The sequence below is a fragment of the Emydura macquarii genome, unplaced genomic scaffold (genome assembly GCF_026122565.2).
Source record: "Emydura macquarii macquarii isolate MOO-44397 ecotype Brisbane River unplaced genomic scaffold, CSIRO-AGI_Emac_v2 contig_1229, whole genome shotgun sequence".
NCBI lineage: Eukaryota > Metazoa > Chordata > Testudines > Chelidae > Emydura > Emydura macquarii.
This window is the reverse complement of record NW_027131366.1, coordinates 1,803,198-1,818,736: the sequence shown is the minus strand read 5'-3', so window position 1 is coordinate 1,818,736 and position 15,539 is coordinate 1,803,198. Positions and strand designations below refer to the sequence as shown.

The 15,539-nt window shown below is 38.7% G+C and overlaps 1 protein-coding gene across 3 annotated transcripts in view; it reads right to left on the bottom strand.

Annotated features, from left to right (window-relative positions):
• Positions 1–525: 525 nt before the first annotated feature.
• The window catches only part of TRIP11 (thyroid hormone receptor interactor 11), a 59,502-nt gene continuing 44,488 nt past the window's right edge, over positions 526–15,539 (bottom strand). For all 3 annotated transcript variants that reach the window (XM_067547082.1, XM_067547083.1, XM_067547084.1), the window contains 5 exons: positions 13,804–13,885; positions 12,886–13,000; positions 7,930–8,055; positions 6,327–6,471; positions 526–4,521 (listed from right to left, as the gene is read on the bottom strand). In XM_067547082.1, coding sequence (XP_067403183.1) covers positions 4,301–4,521; positions 6,327–6,471; positions 7,930–8,055; positions 12,886–13,000; positions 13,804–13,885 — 689 coding nt within the window. In that variant the 3' untranslated portion in view covers positions 526–4,300. The remainder of the gene's footprint in view (positions 4,522–6,326; positions 6,472–7,929; positions 8,056–12,885; positions 13,001–13,803; positions 13,886–15,539) is intronic.

Here is a 15,539-nt window from a genome sequence, read left to right as displayed (position 1 = left end):
GCATAATAAAGTTTTTTCTTTCTACAGTAAATTAAACATTTGTATTTTCTTAAATAAAAGTTTAATGACATTTTATTATAGCTAAATCTTCTCTCAAACTGGGACTGACAAGATACCTAGAAAGCCAACACATATATTTAAACAAATGTGTATTAAATGGTTTATTGCAACTGACTGAAAATTTTAGTCTTGAACTTTAAAAGAGTGGTAAAGTAGCAGCTGAGCTACATGAAAAACTGGCAGCAACAGTGTCAGAACGTAAGCACAAAACTTCCAAGAAGCTTATAACTAGGCTTGGCAGAATTCAATTACAAAAAAAAAATTCAATGGATAATAGTGATACTCTTTTTTAAGTATTGTTTTAAATTTTTATTTATTTACATTTTCTCAGTTGCATGAAATTATGGGTTTTAAGTTTTTTTCCCCATTTTTAAACCTTTTAAATTTTTACAGTTGGGAAATTATATGCGTGGGGGGAGGGGTGATGGGGTGGTCAGAATTGTTTAATGACAGTAGACGCTGAGATTCAAAAAGTTAAAAGCTTTATAAACTATTAAAACACAACTTATCAACATCATGTCAGAATATACAAATTAAATACTTATATCAACAATCATATCTATTTTTACTATTCAATCATTAGTCCATTTGTAATAAGCCTAATTCAGAAGTATAAATCACTGGTTTTGAGTCTAAAGTTCTCAAGCAGTATTCTTCTTACTTTGCCTATGTATAAATTTTGATAATCATCAACGGACATTTTATTTTCATTGGGTTTGTGTGTAAACAGTGAAATAGACATTTACTGATAAAAATCTAACTCTTCTTCTAAGTCTACTTATAACATGAATGAAACACATACGAGTTAAATACCACTTTCTTTTGTGCTAATGATGCAATTGTATCAGTCAACCGTTGCTTTATAAATTCTTCTTTCAAGTATCCTGCCTTGTTAACATTTTTAGTGTAAAACCTTTGCTAAGTACATAAATTATCAGGAAGGTAAATGTGATACAGACTGTGAGTTGTCATTTGACTTAATTGTATCCACCTAGGTTGTTGCCAACAGTTTGTTTATATTGTGATAAACAAGTTGTGCTCATTTTTATTGAACACCAGTGATATACAAGCCCGTTGTAGATACAGTTTAACAGAAAAGCCAAAATGGTGCTAAAATCCAAAGGGAGCAGAACCTTCCCACTCTGATTTTCCCTTTATACTGAACTTGCAAAAAGCTGCTTCATATTAGTATCCTGTAGATCTCCCATTGCAGATAATAAAGGGGCCTATCAGATCAAACCTGGGGAGCACTCACTATGCACTTCTTCCTGTTGGAAAGGAGGTTTAAGGGACACAGTCAACTTAAAACTTAAAATCTAGTCTATTAAAAAAAGTGAAAATAATTTTCAAGTACTGCACCTGCTCCTAAGCCCCACAGACAATTTGTGATTCTATATTCACCTTTTTGCTATGTAAAATCTCTCTCCCCCACCACTACTGAGTGAAAGACTCACACTAATAACAGGATAAACTGATTAACTAATTGACTATAAATATGGGAAACAGACTATTACAAACAATCATCAAATGCACAAAGTAAATAAAGAGGAAAAATCAGAGGAAAAGATATTTTCACTAATCTTTCAGTAACAGCAATCTTGGGCATTACTTACAATAGCAGCAGGCAAAACAAGCTCAGAAGGAAGTGTGATTAAGTCAACACAGTCCTTTCTGTACTTTCTAGTGGTTAAAACTGGACTCAACAGCATTATTTCCCAAAGAGGGATGTAGTAGGGAAGCCACAGTCCCTCTAAACAGATAACCCCAAGCCTGCAGAAGCAAACTCTGCAATTTCACAAGCTTCCTAGGATTTGAAGCCCAAAGCCCCTGCCCTCACTGTAAATTAAATATATTTTCTTTTCTCCACGAGAAACATGAATTGGGGAACTCTGACATTTCCTGACTATTCCCCCTGCCTGAGTTTTCCAGAGGATGGGAAGATTTAGGGACTTTAAACCTATTTCAAATCAAATCTATTGCAGAAAGGCCCTGATCTAAAGCCCACTGAAGTCAATGGTGCCAATATGCATTATTTCCTGGTAGCTACAAAGCTAACTTGTTTCACTTCTGGGCATGTGTGCATTTTAAGTTCTATACCATTTTCAAAAATCAAGATGACTTTTTTGTGCAAAATAGTAATCAACCAAAATGTGGCTATCAAACCCTATATGCAGGAGACAGCTGCCAGCACATGAGCACTTGTATTAATAATTTGTAAAATACATTATTTTAGAAAGGTAAATATTTCTGTATATATCAGCTCATCCAAAGGAAATTTTATCTGAAGTGATTGCTCACCCTGAAATAAATAAAATTACATGTATATAAGAGATTGAACAGACACACCACAGAATTTAAGCTTATTTTAGAGTCTTCTGGACAAAAAATTTTAGCCATTCCATGATGGTGGTTTTTCAATGAAGATACACATTTTAAGTAACCTACTTGAATATTCTCAACAAAGGTATTAGAACATTTAATTAATACAACGTAATATTTGCCTTCATACATCTAATATGCCTACTGACCTTTCAGAGACCAAATTTCAAAGGACTTGAATGCATTCATTAACTTATCCATAATAGACATTTTATAACAGACACTAGTGATCTGAAACAAAAATTCAGTGACTGATCTGCTTCTAAATCTGCATGAACCTTTTATTTCAAATCCATAAAACATTGCTACATTGGAGAATGGCATTATAGTATGAAAGTGATTCCGAAATTGAATTCTTCATGATGACTGGAGTAACAAATTAAGTAACTTTGCTAGAGAACGGTTCAAGGAAAATGAAGGGATTTTAACATTTTATGTATATATAAATAAAGAAAAGGCTTGTTGCATTTATTATTTTGGCAGATTCTCTACAAGTTTCTGTGATTCACTTTATTTAAACATAACTCTGATAATGATTTAAACTAAGGGTAAATAAGAGAAGAGTAAAGGCTGATAGTTCTAATATAGAACTTTCACAATAATCACCTTTAACACTGACTAAACAAGGAATGGCATACACAGGATTAGAAACTAGACATTTTTAAACAAAGAAGCTTTGATGCAGATTTTAACTTTTTCTAAGAACGTTAGTTTTAACTCTCAGTATGCTATTCAATACTTTATCTGCAATAGGTAGTATAAAATGTACAAGTTATCACAGCAAAATTTACATAATAATTGGCTTTGGCCATGGTCTTACATAGACCTATTTACAAATCTGCAAAACATCTATTTATCTTTAACTTCTATACAAATGTTCAAACTTTAAACCAATTTCAAATCAAATCCTGCAAGATAAAAGTATTTTAAATATACATCTTGAACCATTACAGTACTGCACAGTGTGTGTGTGTATGTATGTGTGTGTGTGTGTATACACACACACACACACGTTAATTCTCCATTGATAGCTATTCACTATAGGGAAGATTTTTGGGGGGGAGGGGGAAGAAATCAAAGATACTCTCCAACTCCTTTGTTTCCAGAATTAACTCCTTGGTGCTGGTGGTTTTGTATTGCCATAACAGCTATTAGACTGTGAAAAATACAGCTCCTGGTGCAAAAAGGACTGATGTGCCTCAAAGTGGCCCAAAATTTGGGGTGCAACTTATCCTCTTATTAAGAGGGAGATGTATTTTTACATAAATACAATTAGATGCTACATAAATACCCTATTGGGTAACTGCAAGTATTTTTTATCTACTCCAATAATCAAACTCCTACACACTTCCTACCTCATTCTTTGGAATTTGTATCATGAATGGACACCCCAAATATTATACTAGATTAATTTTGGTTAGAAATATTAATTAATTTTGAAGTGGTGGTTCTTCACATGCCTGTTGTCAATAACGGACTGTGCTCTTGGACAAACTAACCACAATACCCAAAGAGTTAATATTGCTGTTACACTCCTGAAACAACTCAGAATACAGCTAGTGTTTATGAGTCCTACAGTTTGTTTTTCAACTCTACAACTGAAATAGAATAATTTTTCTCTAGTTTAAAACTTACCTCAGAACCAAAATGAAGAAAGAGTTACAAAGAGGGCAGTTATTCCTGTGACTTCTACAATTTCCAAAGCACTGTTTAGTTCATAATTACATTTTAAAAAATCCAACTACATCTGCAAATAAGTACATAGCTTTTTACAAAAGGCCTCTTTGTGATAAATAATATGCAATATAGAATTCTCATTTTCCTTAAAGTGCTATCATTATCAGCATTGATTCAGAATCATCTATTGTTTCAATAGGTCTTTTAGCACAGCACCAGCACTGGCATCAGGCAACACTGGCAGTGGTGTAAAAGTAGGCAAGGCATCAGAAATAGGTTTCATAAGCAGATGCCCCGATCCACCAGCTCCAAGAGAAGTGGGAGTAATGAGGGGCACTGCTGCAGATCGGGGTGCCAAGAATGGATTTGCATCTGGTCTTCTACTGGTTCCTGAGCCTATAGTTTCTGAGACAGTTTAAAAAAAAAATTAGAAAACATTCACAATCCACCAATTTTCAAAGCATTTGTGTAGAAAGTAGATTATCCTTCAACTGGCTCTTCCTTCTCTATTGCATCAAATTGAATCTTCTTGTCCTAGACTTCAAGGCCTCTCACAACTCTGCATCCTCTCTACTTATCTGCTCTATTACTACATCATTCTCTGTTCCCACTGGCAAAATTATACCAGCTTTGATCGCCCATGTGTCAACTTCTCACAAACTACCGCTTTTATACAGAACTCCTCCCCATACTTGCTTTTGTCCAAGTCATTTCAAATTCAGTATAAAAATTCTCTCAATCCTATATATAACCTACCCTATTATATAGGGTATTTATAACCCTATTTATATTTATAACCTATTTATAACCCTAGATATAATCTATCCTTTTTCCTCTGTATACAGATATTAGAGAAGGGACCAGGCAAAAAAATCAGGCTTATAGTGAAAACTCAGTTGCTACTGCCACTACAATAATAATTTAATAGGTTTTTTTTTTTAAATAAGATATTTATCAAACAACTAGCTCAAACTCCTATAAATCTAACAGGGCAACTCAAGTCCTTTTGCATCAGTATGGGATTTACATCCTTATCCCCTATGCTTTAAAGCTACTTCCACATGGTTTATCTCTAACAACTGAAGACTTAGATACCAAAACCAAAACAATTAAGGGATATAGGATGTGTGTCTGGTTTTACAAGGCAACAATATGGTTCCTGAATGAATAAAGGACCTCAGAATTTAGTTTTTCCAGACTAGGAAACTGGGCTGTTGCCAAATAAAATATGGTGCCTTGCCTGTTATACTATAAATGACAAGAGTACAAAAAAACATGAAACCTAATTTAAGTTTATTGAAAATATTACTTTCAGAGATAAGCTGGTATGGCAGATTGGAAATTCTCTCTGTATTTTAGGTTTTTCCAATTTACTTGTAGCATGAAATAGTTATTTAAAACTTAATATTGCATCTTACAATTGTTGAAGTTTTAATTTAAACAAGCCTCTATGATCAGCAACAGCTGGCATCTAAAGCTGAAGTCTTAAAAGCATACTAAAAATTCATTCCATATGCAAAACTCTGATTTCTGATCTGAGGAAAGATCTATAATTTGTTCTCCATGCTAGTAAAGTCAAAATACTTTAAGAATTATGCTTGTGTTTGAAATACTTTCTAGCAGGCATGTGCAAAAATATCAATTGACTGTCCTTTAGATTCTGATCCTGTAAGATACTGAGCATCTGCTGCTGAATAATGTGTGTTTAGGATGCACAGCACCTTGCAGGATCAAGTCCTTAATTTAATTAATCAATCTCGGATTAGCTCACATTATTAAACAATTTGCTGGTTTTAGCCTAATACTTAGGTAGTGAACAGTTTTACACATCACAAAACCACAAGCTTGGCATTATTAGCTCAATGAGACCCAGGCTGAACAGCAGGGACGCTGTGATCAGGACTGGACTAACATAACCACATGCAGGGAAGATAACCCACTATCTGTCTGTTTCTAGTGCTGTTAGCCTCTCTCCTTCAAAAGCAATATATTCACTCAGAGGTTAAGGTGACTTTTTGGGGATGACAAATTTTCAAAGTGCTCTAAGGGGAGCTAGGAGCCTAATTCCTATACACCCTTTTGAAAATCCCATCCTTAATAATAATAATGATGGATGGATAGATGGATGGATAGCCAGATGCATGTATGCACTCTCTCTCTACTTAAGAGTAATACAAAACTTCAATTTTTCCATCAAGTCCTGGTGTTACCTGTATGGGTGCTGGATCTAGTACTGCTAGGGTTACAAATTCCTGTTGCTCCTAAAGGTTTCATGTCATGAACAGAAAGCTTGGGTGGCGGAAGGGTTGGACGTGATTCTGTTTCAAGGAACTTCACAAACAGTTCTGAAAAAGACTAGAAAGAACATGCCTACTAATTATAACATTTTAAATAATTTTATGGGTACATTAAGGAACATAATTTTCTTTTACTGATAACTGCTTCTGGGCCAGGATTTATAAAGCATTACTGGTCCTGAAAATATTTGTACTGGACTGCTAGAGTTTTTCTATCCCTGTGGTCATGAGAAATCATTCCTTAATGTGTGGAATTTATGGAATTTATTTAAAAAATATCAGTTAACATTCAGTGACACAGCAAAAATATAAATTAAAACTTTAATAGTTTCAAAGATACCATTTGTATCTCCACCACTGAAGTCTAATGGTTTCTTGAATCTCATCCTGCTACTAGCATCATAAACAGTAGAACATGGATCTAGGAGCAGGTGTCACCCAAATTACAGCAGCTTAATAAAGTGGAGAAAATATCTTTTTTTTTAAGACCATTAATTTCTCCACTTTGCTTATCTTGGTCACTGTGTCATGGATATGGGAACAGGAACTGCTTATGATGTCAGCAACCACATACAATTCAGACTTTGTTGGGAGAACAAGCATTGCAGATACAAAAATATTAACCTTCCTCTTTACTCCTGTGCAACTACGGAGACAGTTTACATTATTAGCAAACACAATGGGAAAAACATTTTCTAAATTTAATTTAATTGACATCTACACCTTAAAATCACAACTCAGACTGGTGGCTTACTTTATTACTCCACTTCATTGTTTGCATGATTTTAGTAGTCAATATCCTCCCATAGCCATACAGTTAAGAGATTAATGCTTTACATCAATACTCCAACATTTTTATTCCGTGGACCAATGAAGAAAAAACAAGCCCAAAAAAAATCTCATTTCCAAACCCTCTTATTCCTCAAATTTGTTCCATTCTACTGACAACCAAGAATCGTGGTGTCAGAATCATCACTTTCAACATCTTGAAAATTGGCTGGTACCTTAAAAACTTCTGAAGCTAGGACCAAAAATGCACAGCATAGGAAAGCTAGGAATTCCAGCTTTCAAGTTAAAATTCAAGGGGGGCAGGTAGGGAAACAGGAGGTCAAAACTGTATTCAGTTTTATATCCTGCAACCTACTGAAGACTCCCCGCTTTCAAATAATGTATTTAATTTCTAGTTCTGAAGGTTCGCAAAATAAGGTCCCTGGTGGACAATGTCATGTCATCAAGCCCTAGAAGAGCTGTAATATTTTGGTACTAGCCCAGCACATAGCATATTAAGTCATGAACCTGAGGCCAGTATGACTTTTGACCTCTTGTTTATTACTGATTTAAAAATGTATTAGAAAACAAAGTAGTTGCACAAATCACACAAATAATTCAAGATCTATTATCAATAAAACCAACATTAAATCAAGACAAATACACTAAAACTAAAAATGTTAGCATTTATATGCAACTGCCCCGGCTTTTGCAGTCAAATGTAGAGAATTGTATAATTAATCCTTACACTATTGAAAATAGATGGATTAGTTGGTCTTAAAGGTGTGCTAGGGACACTCTTTGATCCAGCTCCTCCTCCACCAAGCCAACCAGTCACCCATCGGGTAACACCTTTATGGTCTTCAGACAATAACTAGAGAGAATTTAAAAAAGAGAAACGCTGAAAGAAAGAAAAAAGAGCAAAAACCACCAAACAAAGAAAATCAAATAATGGGATGGTTCCCTTACATTTGCTCATAAATAGCAAAGGGAAAAAACGATGACTAACATTTCCCTAACTATTGTTCTTCGAGATGTGTTGCTCATGTCCATTCCAACATGTGTGCGCACGCGCCACATGCACTGTGGCTGGAAGCTTTTTCATAGTGCTATCTGCCAGGTCAGCTCTGGCACCCCCTGGAGTGGCGCCCCCATGGCACAGGATATAGGCAGCTGCCACCCCACTGCCTCCTGAGTTGCTTCTTGCTGGCTACACCAACAGAGGGGCAAGTGGATGAGTTTTGCAATGGACATGAGCAACATATCTCAAAGAACAAGTTACCGAAAGGTTAGTAACTGTTTTTCCTTCTTCAAGTGCTTGCTCATGTCCATTTCAATATAGATGATTCCCAAGCCGTGAGTTAGGAGGTGGGATTGAAGTTTCGTTTTGATATGGACTGGAGGACTGCTTGTCCAAAAGCTGCATCACTCCTAGCCTGTTTTGTGATGGCATAGTGTGCAGTGAATGTGTGTATAGATGACCAGGTCACCGCTTTGCAGATGTCCAGAACCAGGACCTGCGGCACAAAAGCCAATGACGAAGCTTGTGATTTCGTGCAGTGTGCTGTTAGGCGAGGAGGTGACACCTTTGCCAAATCATAGCTTGTGTGTATGCATGATGTAATCCATGAGGAGATTCTCTGAGTACAGACTGGGTCCCCTTTCATTCTATCTGCAATTGCCACAAAGAGTTGAGTTGTCTTTTGAAATAGTGTGTCCTCTCTATATAGAAAGCCAGGGCACACCTGACATCTAGAGAATGGAGTCTTTGCCCTTCCATGGTAGTATGTAGCTTAGGATAAAACACTGGGAGAAAAATGTTCTAGCTTCTGTGAAAGTGCAAGATCACCTTAGGGAGAAAGGATTGATGGGGTCGAAGTCATAACTTCTCCTTAAACAAGACAGTATATGGCAGTTCGGAGTTAAGGGCCATGATCTCTGAAACCCTCATAGCCGAAGTAATGGCAACTAAGAAAACTACTGTCCAAGAAAGATGAAGCAAGGAACATGTCGCCATAAGCTCTAAGGGGGACCCATAAGCCTTGACAGCATGAGATTGAGGTCCCAGGCAGGCAGGGGTTAGCGCACCTGAGGGTATAAATGCTCCAGTCCCTTCAAGAACTGAGAGCAAATCGGGTTAGAAAACATTGACCAGCCATTTACTGGTGGATGGAAAGCTGAAACTGCATCAAGTGAACTCATATGGACGATACTGCAAGGCCTTCCTTCTTCAGGTGGAGCAAATAGTCCAGGATAAGAGGCAGCGGTGTCTCATTTGGCAGGAACCCTTTCTGCTATGCCCATGAGAACTTCTTCCATTTCGCCAGATATGCTGATTTGGTTGAGGCTTCCTGCTACTCATAAGAACTGTCTGCACAAGAGCCGAGCAGTGCTGCTCCACCTCACTCAACCAAGAAGCTTCCATGCTATCAGATGCAGTGACGTGAGGTTCAGATGGAGCAGGCAGCCGTGATCCTGAGATCAGGTCAGGGAGCATCAGGAGGCTAAGCTTGTCTGCTGACAGGTGCAGGAAGGTCGAGAAACCATGTTATTGTGGCCATGCTAGGGCTATAGGATCATCCTCGCTCTGTCCCTCCTGACTTTCAGCAACATCCTGTGAATCAGGGCCATGGGAGGGAAAGCATAAAGCAGACTCCCTCCCCAGGGAAGGAGAAAAGCATCTGAGAGGAATCCTGGCCTGTGCCCCAGGTATGAGCAGAACTGGGGATATTTTCTGCTGATCCTCGTTGCAAACAAGTCTACTTGGGGAAACCCCCACTTCTGGAAAATGACATTCAGGACATCTGGGCGAATGAACCACTCATGATGATCGATGAAGGATCTGCTCAAGTGGTCCGTCAGCTTGTTCTGCGAGCCTGATAGGTAAGACACCTCCAGGTGAATGGACTAGGCTATGCAGTAATCCCACAGATAGAGAAATGCGCTCCACCCTGTTTATTTATACAGATCATTGCCATAATATTGTCCAGGAGTACAAAGATGCATTTGCCCCACACGATTGAAATACCTGGCCGCTAAGTGTATTGCTCTCAACTCGCTGACACTGATGTGAAGAGTCAATTTGTCTGGTGACCACAGGCCCTGAATCCTAAGGGACCCCATGGGTCTCAATATCTGAGGCACCAGTGACCAACGACATCAAAGAAACTGGTCTTGTAAAAGGGATGCTCCCGCACACTATTCCTGGTCCAGCCCCCATTGCAAGGCGAAGATCACCATTAGTGGGATTGTAATTACCTTGTCTAATGCGTGATGGCCTTGTGTATATATCAATACCAGCCAGGATTGGAGAGGTTTCAGTTTGAGTTGCGCATGCTGCACCATGTCGGTACAAGAGGCTATGTGACCCCAGAAGCTTCAGGCAGTTTCTTGCTGTGGTGATGGGAAAGATTCTTAGACCATTTATGAGGGTTTTGATGGCTCTGAAATGACTCTTCAGTAGGGAGGCTATGTCCCGGATCGAGTTGAGTACTGCCCCTATAAATTCTATTCTTTGCACTGGCGAGAATGTTGACTTCTGCTTCTTGTTTATTAGGAGCCACAGGTTCGAGATAGTGGACTGAACAAGTCTTATGTGCCTTTCCACCAGTTCCCTGGAGCAGTCCTTGATCAGCCAATTGTCCAGATACGGGTAAACCTGCACTCCTGATTTCCTGAGGAAAGCATCCACCACCACCATTCACTTTGTAAATACTCTTGGAGCCACTGACAGGCTGAAGGATAGCACATGAACTGATAATGGTTGTGACCTACGATGAATCAAAGGTATTTCCTGTGGCTCCGGAATATTGCTATGTGAAAATATGTCCCCTTCAAATCGAGGGCGGCATACCAGTTCCCTGAATCTAGGGAAGGGATGATTGAGGACAGGGAGATCTTGTGAAACTTCAGTTTCTTTGTGAACTTGTTGAGGTTTCGCAGGTCTAGTATAACCCTGAGATCCCCGTTGGGGATCAGGAAGTAGTGTGAATAGAACCCCATGCCTCTTAGTTCCATAGGAACCTCTTCCACCACTCCCACGCTTAGGAGGGACTGTACTTCCTGGGTTAGAAGTCTCCCGTGAGAGGGTCCCTGAAGACAGACAGGGAGGGGAGTTGGGAGGGAGGGGAAGAGAGAATTTGAAGGATGTATCCCACTTCTACTGTGCAGAAAACCAGCGATCTGAGGTGATGTTGACCCACGCCCGGTAAAAGTAGGATAAACAGTTTCTAAACATAGGGATAAGGTTCAGGTTTTGGTCTGGTGCGTCGCCCCTGAGCGCACCTTCAAAAGTTCTGCCTATGGCCCGAAGGTTCCCTTGTGGCTGCAGCCATAGGAGCCAGTGGGAGTGCGTCATCTCAAAGCCTTTGTTTTGCCACTGCCCAAAGTCCTGCCTTTGCTGGTTCTGTGGTGGGTAGAAATGGCTCAAAGGATCGGGCTTAAAGTGCCTTTGAGATGTGAGAGTGGAATCCCAGAGACTTTAAAGTGGTGTGAGAGTCCTTCAAACTATGAAGCCACGCATCCATTTGGTCAGAGAAGAGGGATTTACCCTCAAACGAGAGGTCCTGCACTGTTTTCTGTACCTCATAGAGCAGGCCTGATGATTGGAGCCGAGAGTTGCATATCACAGGTTGCCACATCCACAGCATCTAAGGCAGACTGGAGGAATGCCTTGGTTATGCCCCTGCCTTCTTCCATCAATGCTACGAACTCCGCTCTGGACTCTGAAGGTAGGAGTTCCTTAAATTTTGACATGGCTGTCCAGGAATTGCAGTCATAGAGACTTAAGAGAGCCTGGTGGTTTGATAGCCTCAACTGGAGACTCCCAGCTGGAATACACCTTCCTTCGCAGCAGGTCCAATTTCCTGGCTTCTTTAGCCTTTGGAGATAGAGATTGTTGCCCTTGCCTCTCTCACTCGTTAGCTGTGGCCACAACCAAGGATTCTGGAGGAGAGTGCGTCTATAAATGCTCGTATCCCTTCAGAGGTACAAAGTAATTCCTCTCGACCCACTCTGCTATGGGCTGGAGAGATGTGGGATTTTGCCATAGAGCCTCTAAGGGTTTCGAGATGTCCTCACACAAGGGCACCCCTCCAACGAGCACCAGAGCCGACACAGCAGGTAACACTAGGAAAAAGCTTCTGACGACGGTGAAAGCAGCGCATGCACACCTACATTGGAATGGACGTGAGAAAACACTCAAAGAACTGTGCCAGATCATCTTACTGATGAATAGCAAACCCTTATTTATTGACAAAATCTTTAAAATACTTCTTCACTTCCCTGAAATATCCTGCTGGTCTAAAATCCTGTTATGCATAAAATCATTATTTAAATAAATCTGTATACATGGGTTAACCTAGTTTGACTAACCGAAGTAAACATTCAGTGACTGTCATATTACAACTGCTGTACTCAACAGCAACAGAGCGAAGCTCTTCCCGTCCACTACACATCAATATCCATCAGACAAAATGACATCCTGCATCTATTATTCTATTAAAGTAGTCACCGTAAGATCCAGTAGGATCAGCATGTCCCTCTTTAAGAATGCACACAGATGAAAGGCCAAGATTTTTTATTTTCCATAAACATTGCTTGGCCTTGGCATTTAACATAGCAGCAGAAAACAACATTCTGTTTTACTGACATCACAAATATATTTCAAGTTAAAGAGGAAGTCTAGTTTTCAATGCAGTATTACCTGATCTATCTCTTCCTTTTTGACCCCCAAAATACTTCCCATTAACCTTAACACCTCATGACGCTTATTCTTTGGAGTATGAAAATGCCCAATGAAGAGATTTCTCATCAAGACCCTACAAAAATGAAGAAAAAGAGCTAATTACTCCACTCAGCATTTACAGAACTCACGGTGTCAAAATATTAACATGTTAATCCTTATTCTTGAAATTTTTATAATTTGGAGAAGTTTGGAAATAGGTTTAGTACCTACTGAGATTGAGAGCACAATGATTCATATGTTGAAGAAGTGATATATTTCACTGAAGTGGAGCAAGAAAAGAGGGACTGAAAATTCCACAGACACTAAACTGAAGTTGCATGGATTAGGTTTGATGTGAACTGTACAATCTGGTAAAATGTTCATTCTAAAGCCTTCAAGCAGAAAATCATTCCTATCCAGGACAGCACTTAAGCAAGAACCTAAGTGCTGTCTTGAACCAGGTCCTAAGGGAGGAAACAGTAGAGTGGCTATAGTTGTAATATCAATTCTAAGTGGGGGGAACCAAATGAGAGTCTGTGAGAAGCTATGTGAGAAGGCTTACTGTTTGTGCCCTAGACAGATTACAATATACATGCACTTAACTACAGATGGAGAGGAAAGAAATTAGAGTCAAACTAGAATTATAAATAAGCAACTTCAATAATGCTAATTCTGTTTAGACAAACATTTTAATTTCAATTTTCAAAACTAATCTTTAAAATGACTATACAATGGAAAATATGCAAGTATTCACTAACTATTTTTGAAAGATCTTCTGTACAAACTTAATTCTATACGAAGACTACCATTCTTATGCTGTTAGTATAGTTTTAAGAAGGGATGTATAGGATAAGAAGCAAACAGACTATCAATACATGAATTAAAAAAGTCACTTACTTGTCCACTTTCCCTTCTGTGCTGTTTATAAGGTTCATTAGTTTGTTTTGTGCATCTTCTAACATTTCTTGTTTGATCGCAGCTAGAGAATGAATATGTAATTTTACTGTAAATTAACTAAAATGGAAGATTTTAAGATTATATACACTTCTAAGTCAGTCAGTAATGTACACAATTCTGTTTTCAAATAAAATGCATCAATATTGTTCAAGTAAGCTGTTTTTTTAAATAAAGATGATGTATTTGGAAGTGTTCACTTAATAAGGTATTTAATATTTTAAAACACGCTAAAATACCCAGCACTTTCAGTGCAAAGTAAGCCAAAGCTCATAAATTAGGATAGAAATCCACTGCATGAGGCTTGGTAAATTGTTCAGCTGCAGTTAAATTAGCTAACGCTGGAAAATAAGATAACATTTTATGCAACAGTTCATGAGCTGTTTCAGTACATTCTAGGTATGATTTCAGTCCTATCTGAAATGTTATATATGTAGAGTATAAACTTAGACACCACTTAAGTCACAATACTACCCAAACCTTCCCCAAAGGGTCTAGTGAATTAGCCACAAATGGCTATTAACACTCCAACGGGGTTGGAAGCGTTAGCACTTTTAGAGCCATTTTCTCATCTTGGGAAATAGAAAGGGTTTTTGCATTTTACTTGATCCCATTTTCCAGGCATAATTTTGCAGACTGACAGTTTGACACAAGACTGCAATGACTCTTATGGAGTGTTTTAGTCTGTAACAGGGTTAGGATGACCCATCTGATCATGTGTGTGCTGCCTTTTTATCTTCCCTGTGCACACAGACTCTCATGAGACAAATCCCATCCCTTCTCAGGGTTTGGTTTATTAAAATAGAAGAGCAGTTCAACAGCAACTCAACATAAAACAAACTTTCACAGATTCAAGCATTCCTTCCCAAAACCCTGGTTCAGCTGTCTGGACCTAAAACCTCTCATCAGTAAAGCTTCTACTCCTGCTTCCTGTAGATATCTCCCACCAGGCAGCCCCATGTGCCTGGCACAGAATCCCTCCACTAGGCTCCCTCTTTTGGCCCTGGTTTTTCTTCCTTCTCTCTTTAGCAAGCGTGGGCTGCCAGCAGCTGACCCAACCACTGCCCCAAGCCTTGAAATAGGGAGCTGAAATATGTGCATGCATCCCAGAACCAGCACACTTACATGGTCCATTGTGCCAGTAACCCATATGATGAAAACGAGTTATGTGAGAGACTGAAATGGCTTTCTGGAAGTATTAAAATTCAGTTTAAAATGGTTGGACAGGAACATCACAGATTCCATGAAATTTCCATGACACACACAACTGGGGGACAAATGAGAGGGCCAAAGACTGTTAGGTATACGGCATGATTTGCAAATTAAATGAATAAATACCAATACTTATGAAGTCAAATAAAAATGTTTAAAAAATGGACCATTAGCTGCTATTCTGAATTTCTACTGGCCAGCTCCATGTTCCAATGGGTTGTTGTGATGCATTACCCTGATCTGGTGAATCACAGTTGAGTGGAAATCATATGTAGAATGGTCAACTACAGTATGTGTGAAAACTGGGTTTGTGATTGATATTTCCAGTATGGAAGTTACTGAGAACAATGATTTATTTCACACAGACCAAACAGGCATCAGATCTAGCCTTTTTGTTGCTATGACCATCATTTTTCCTAAACAGTTTCATGGCATCTATTTCTCTACCCATCTAAAATTACATAAAA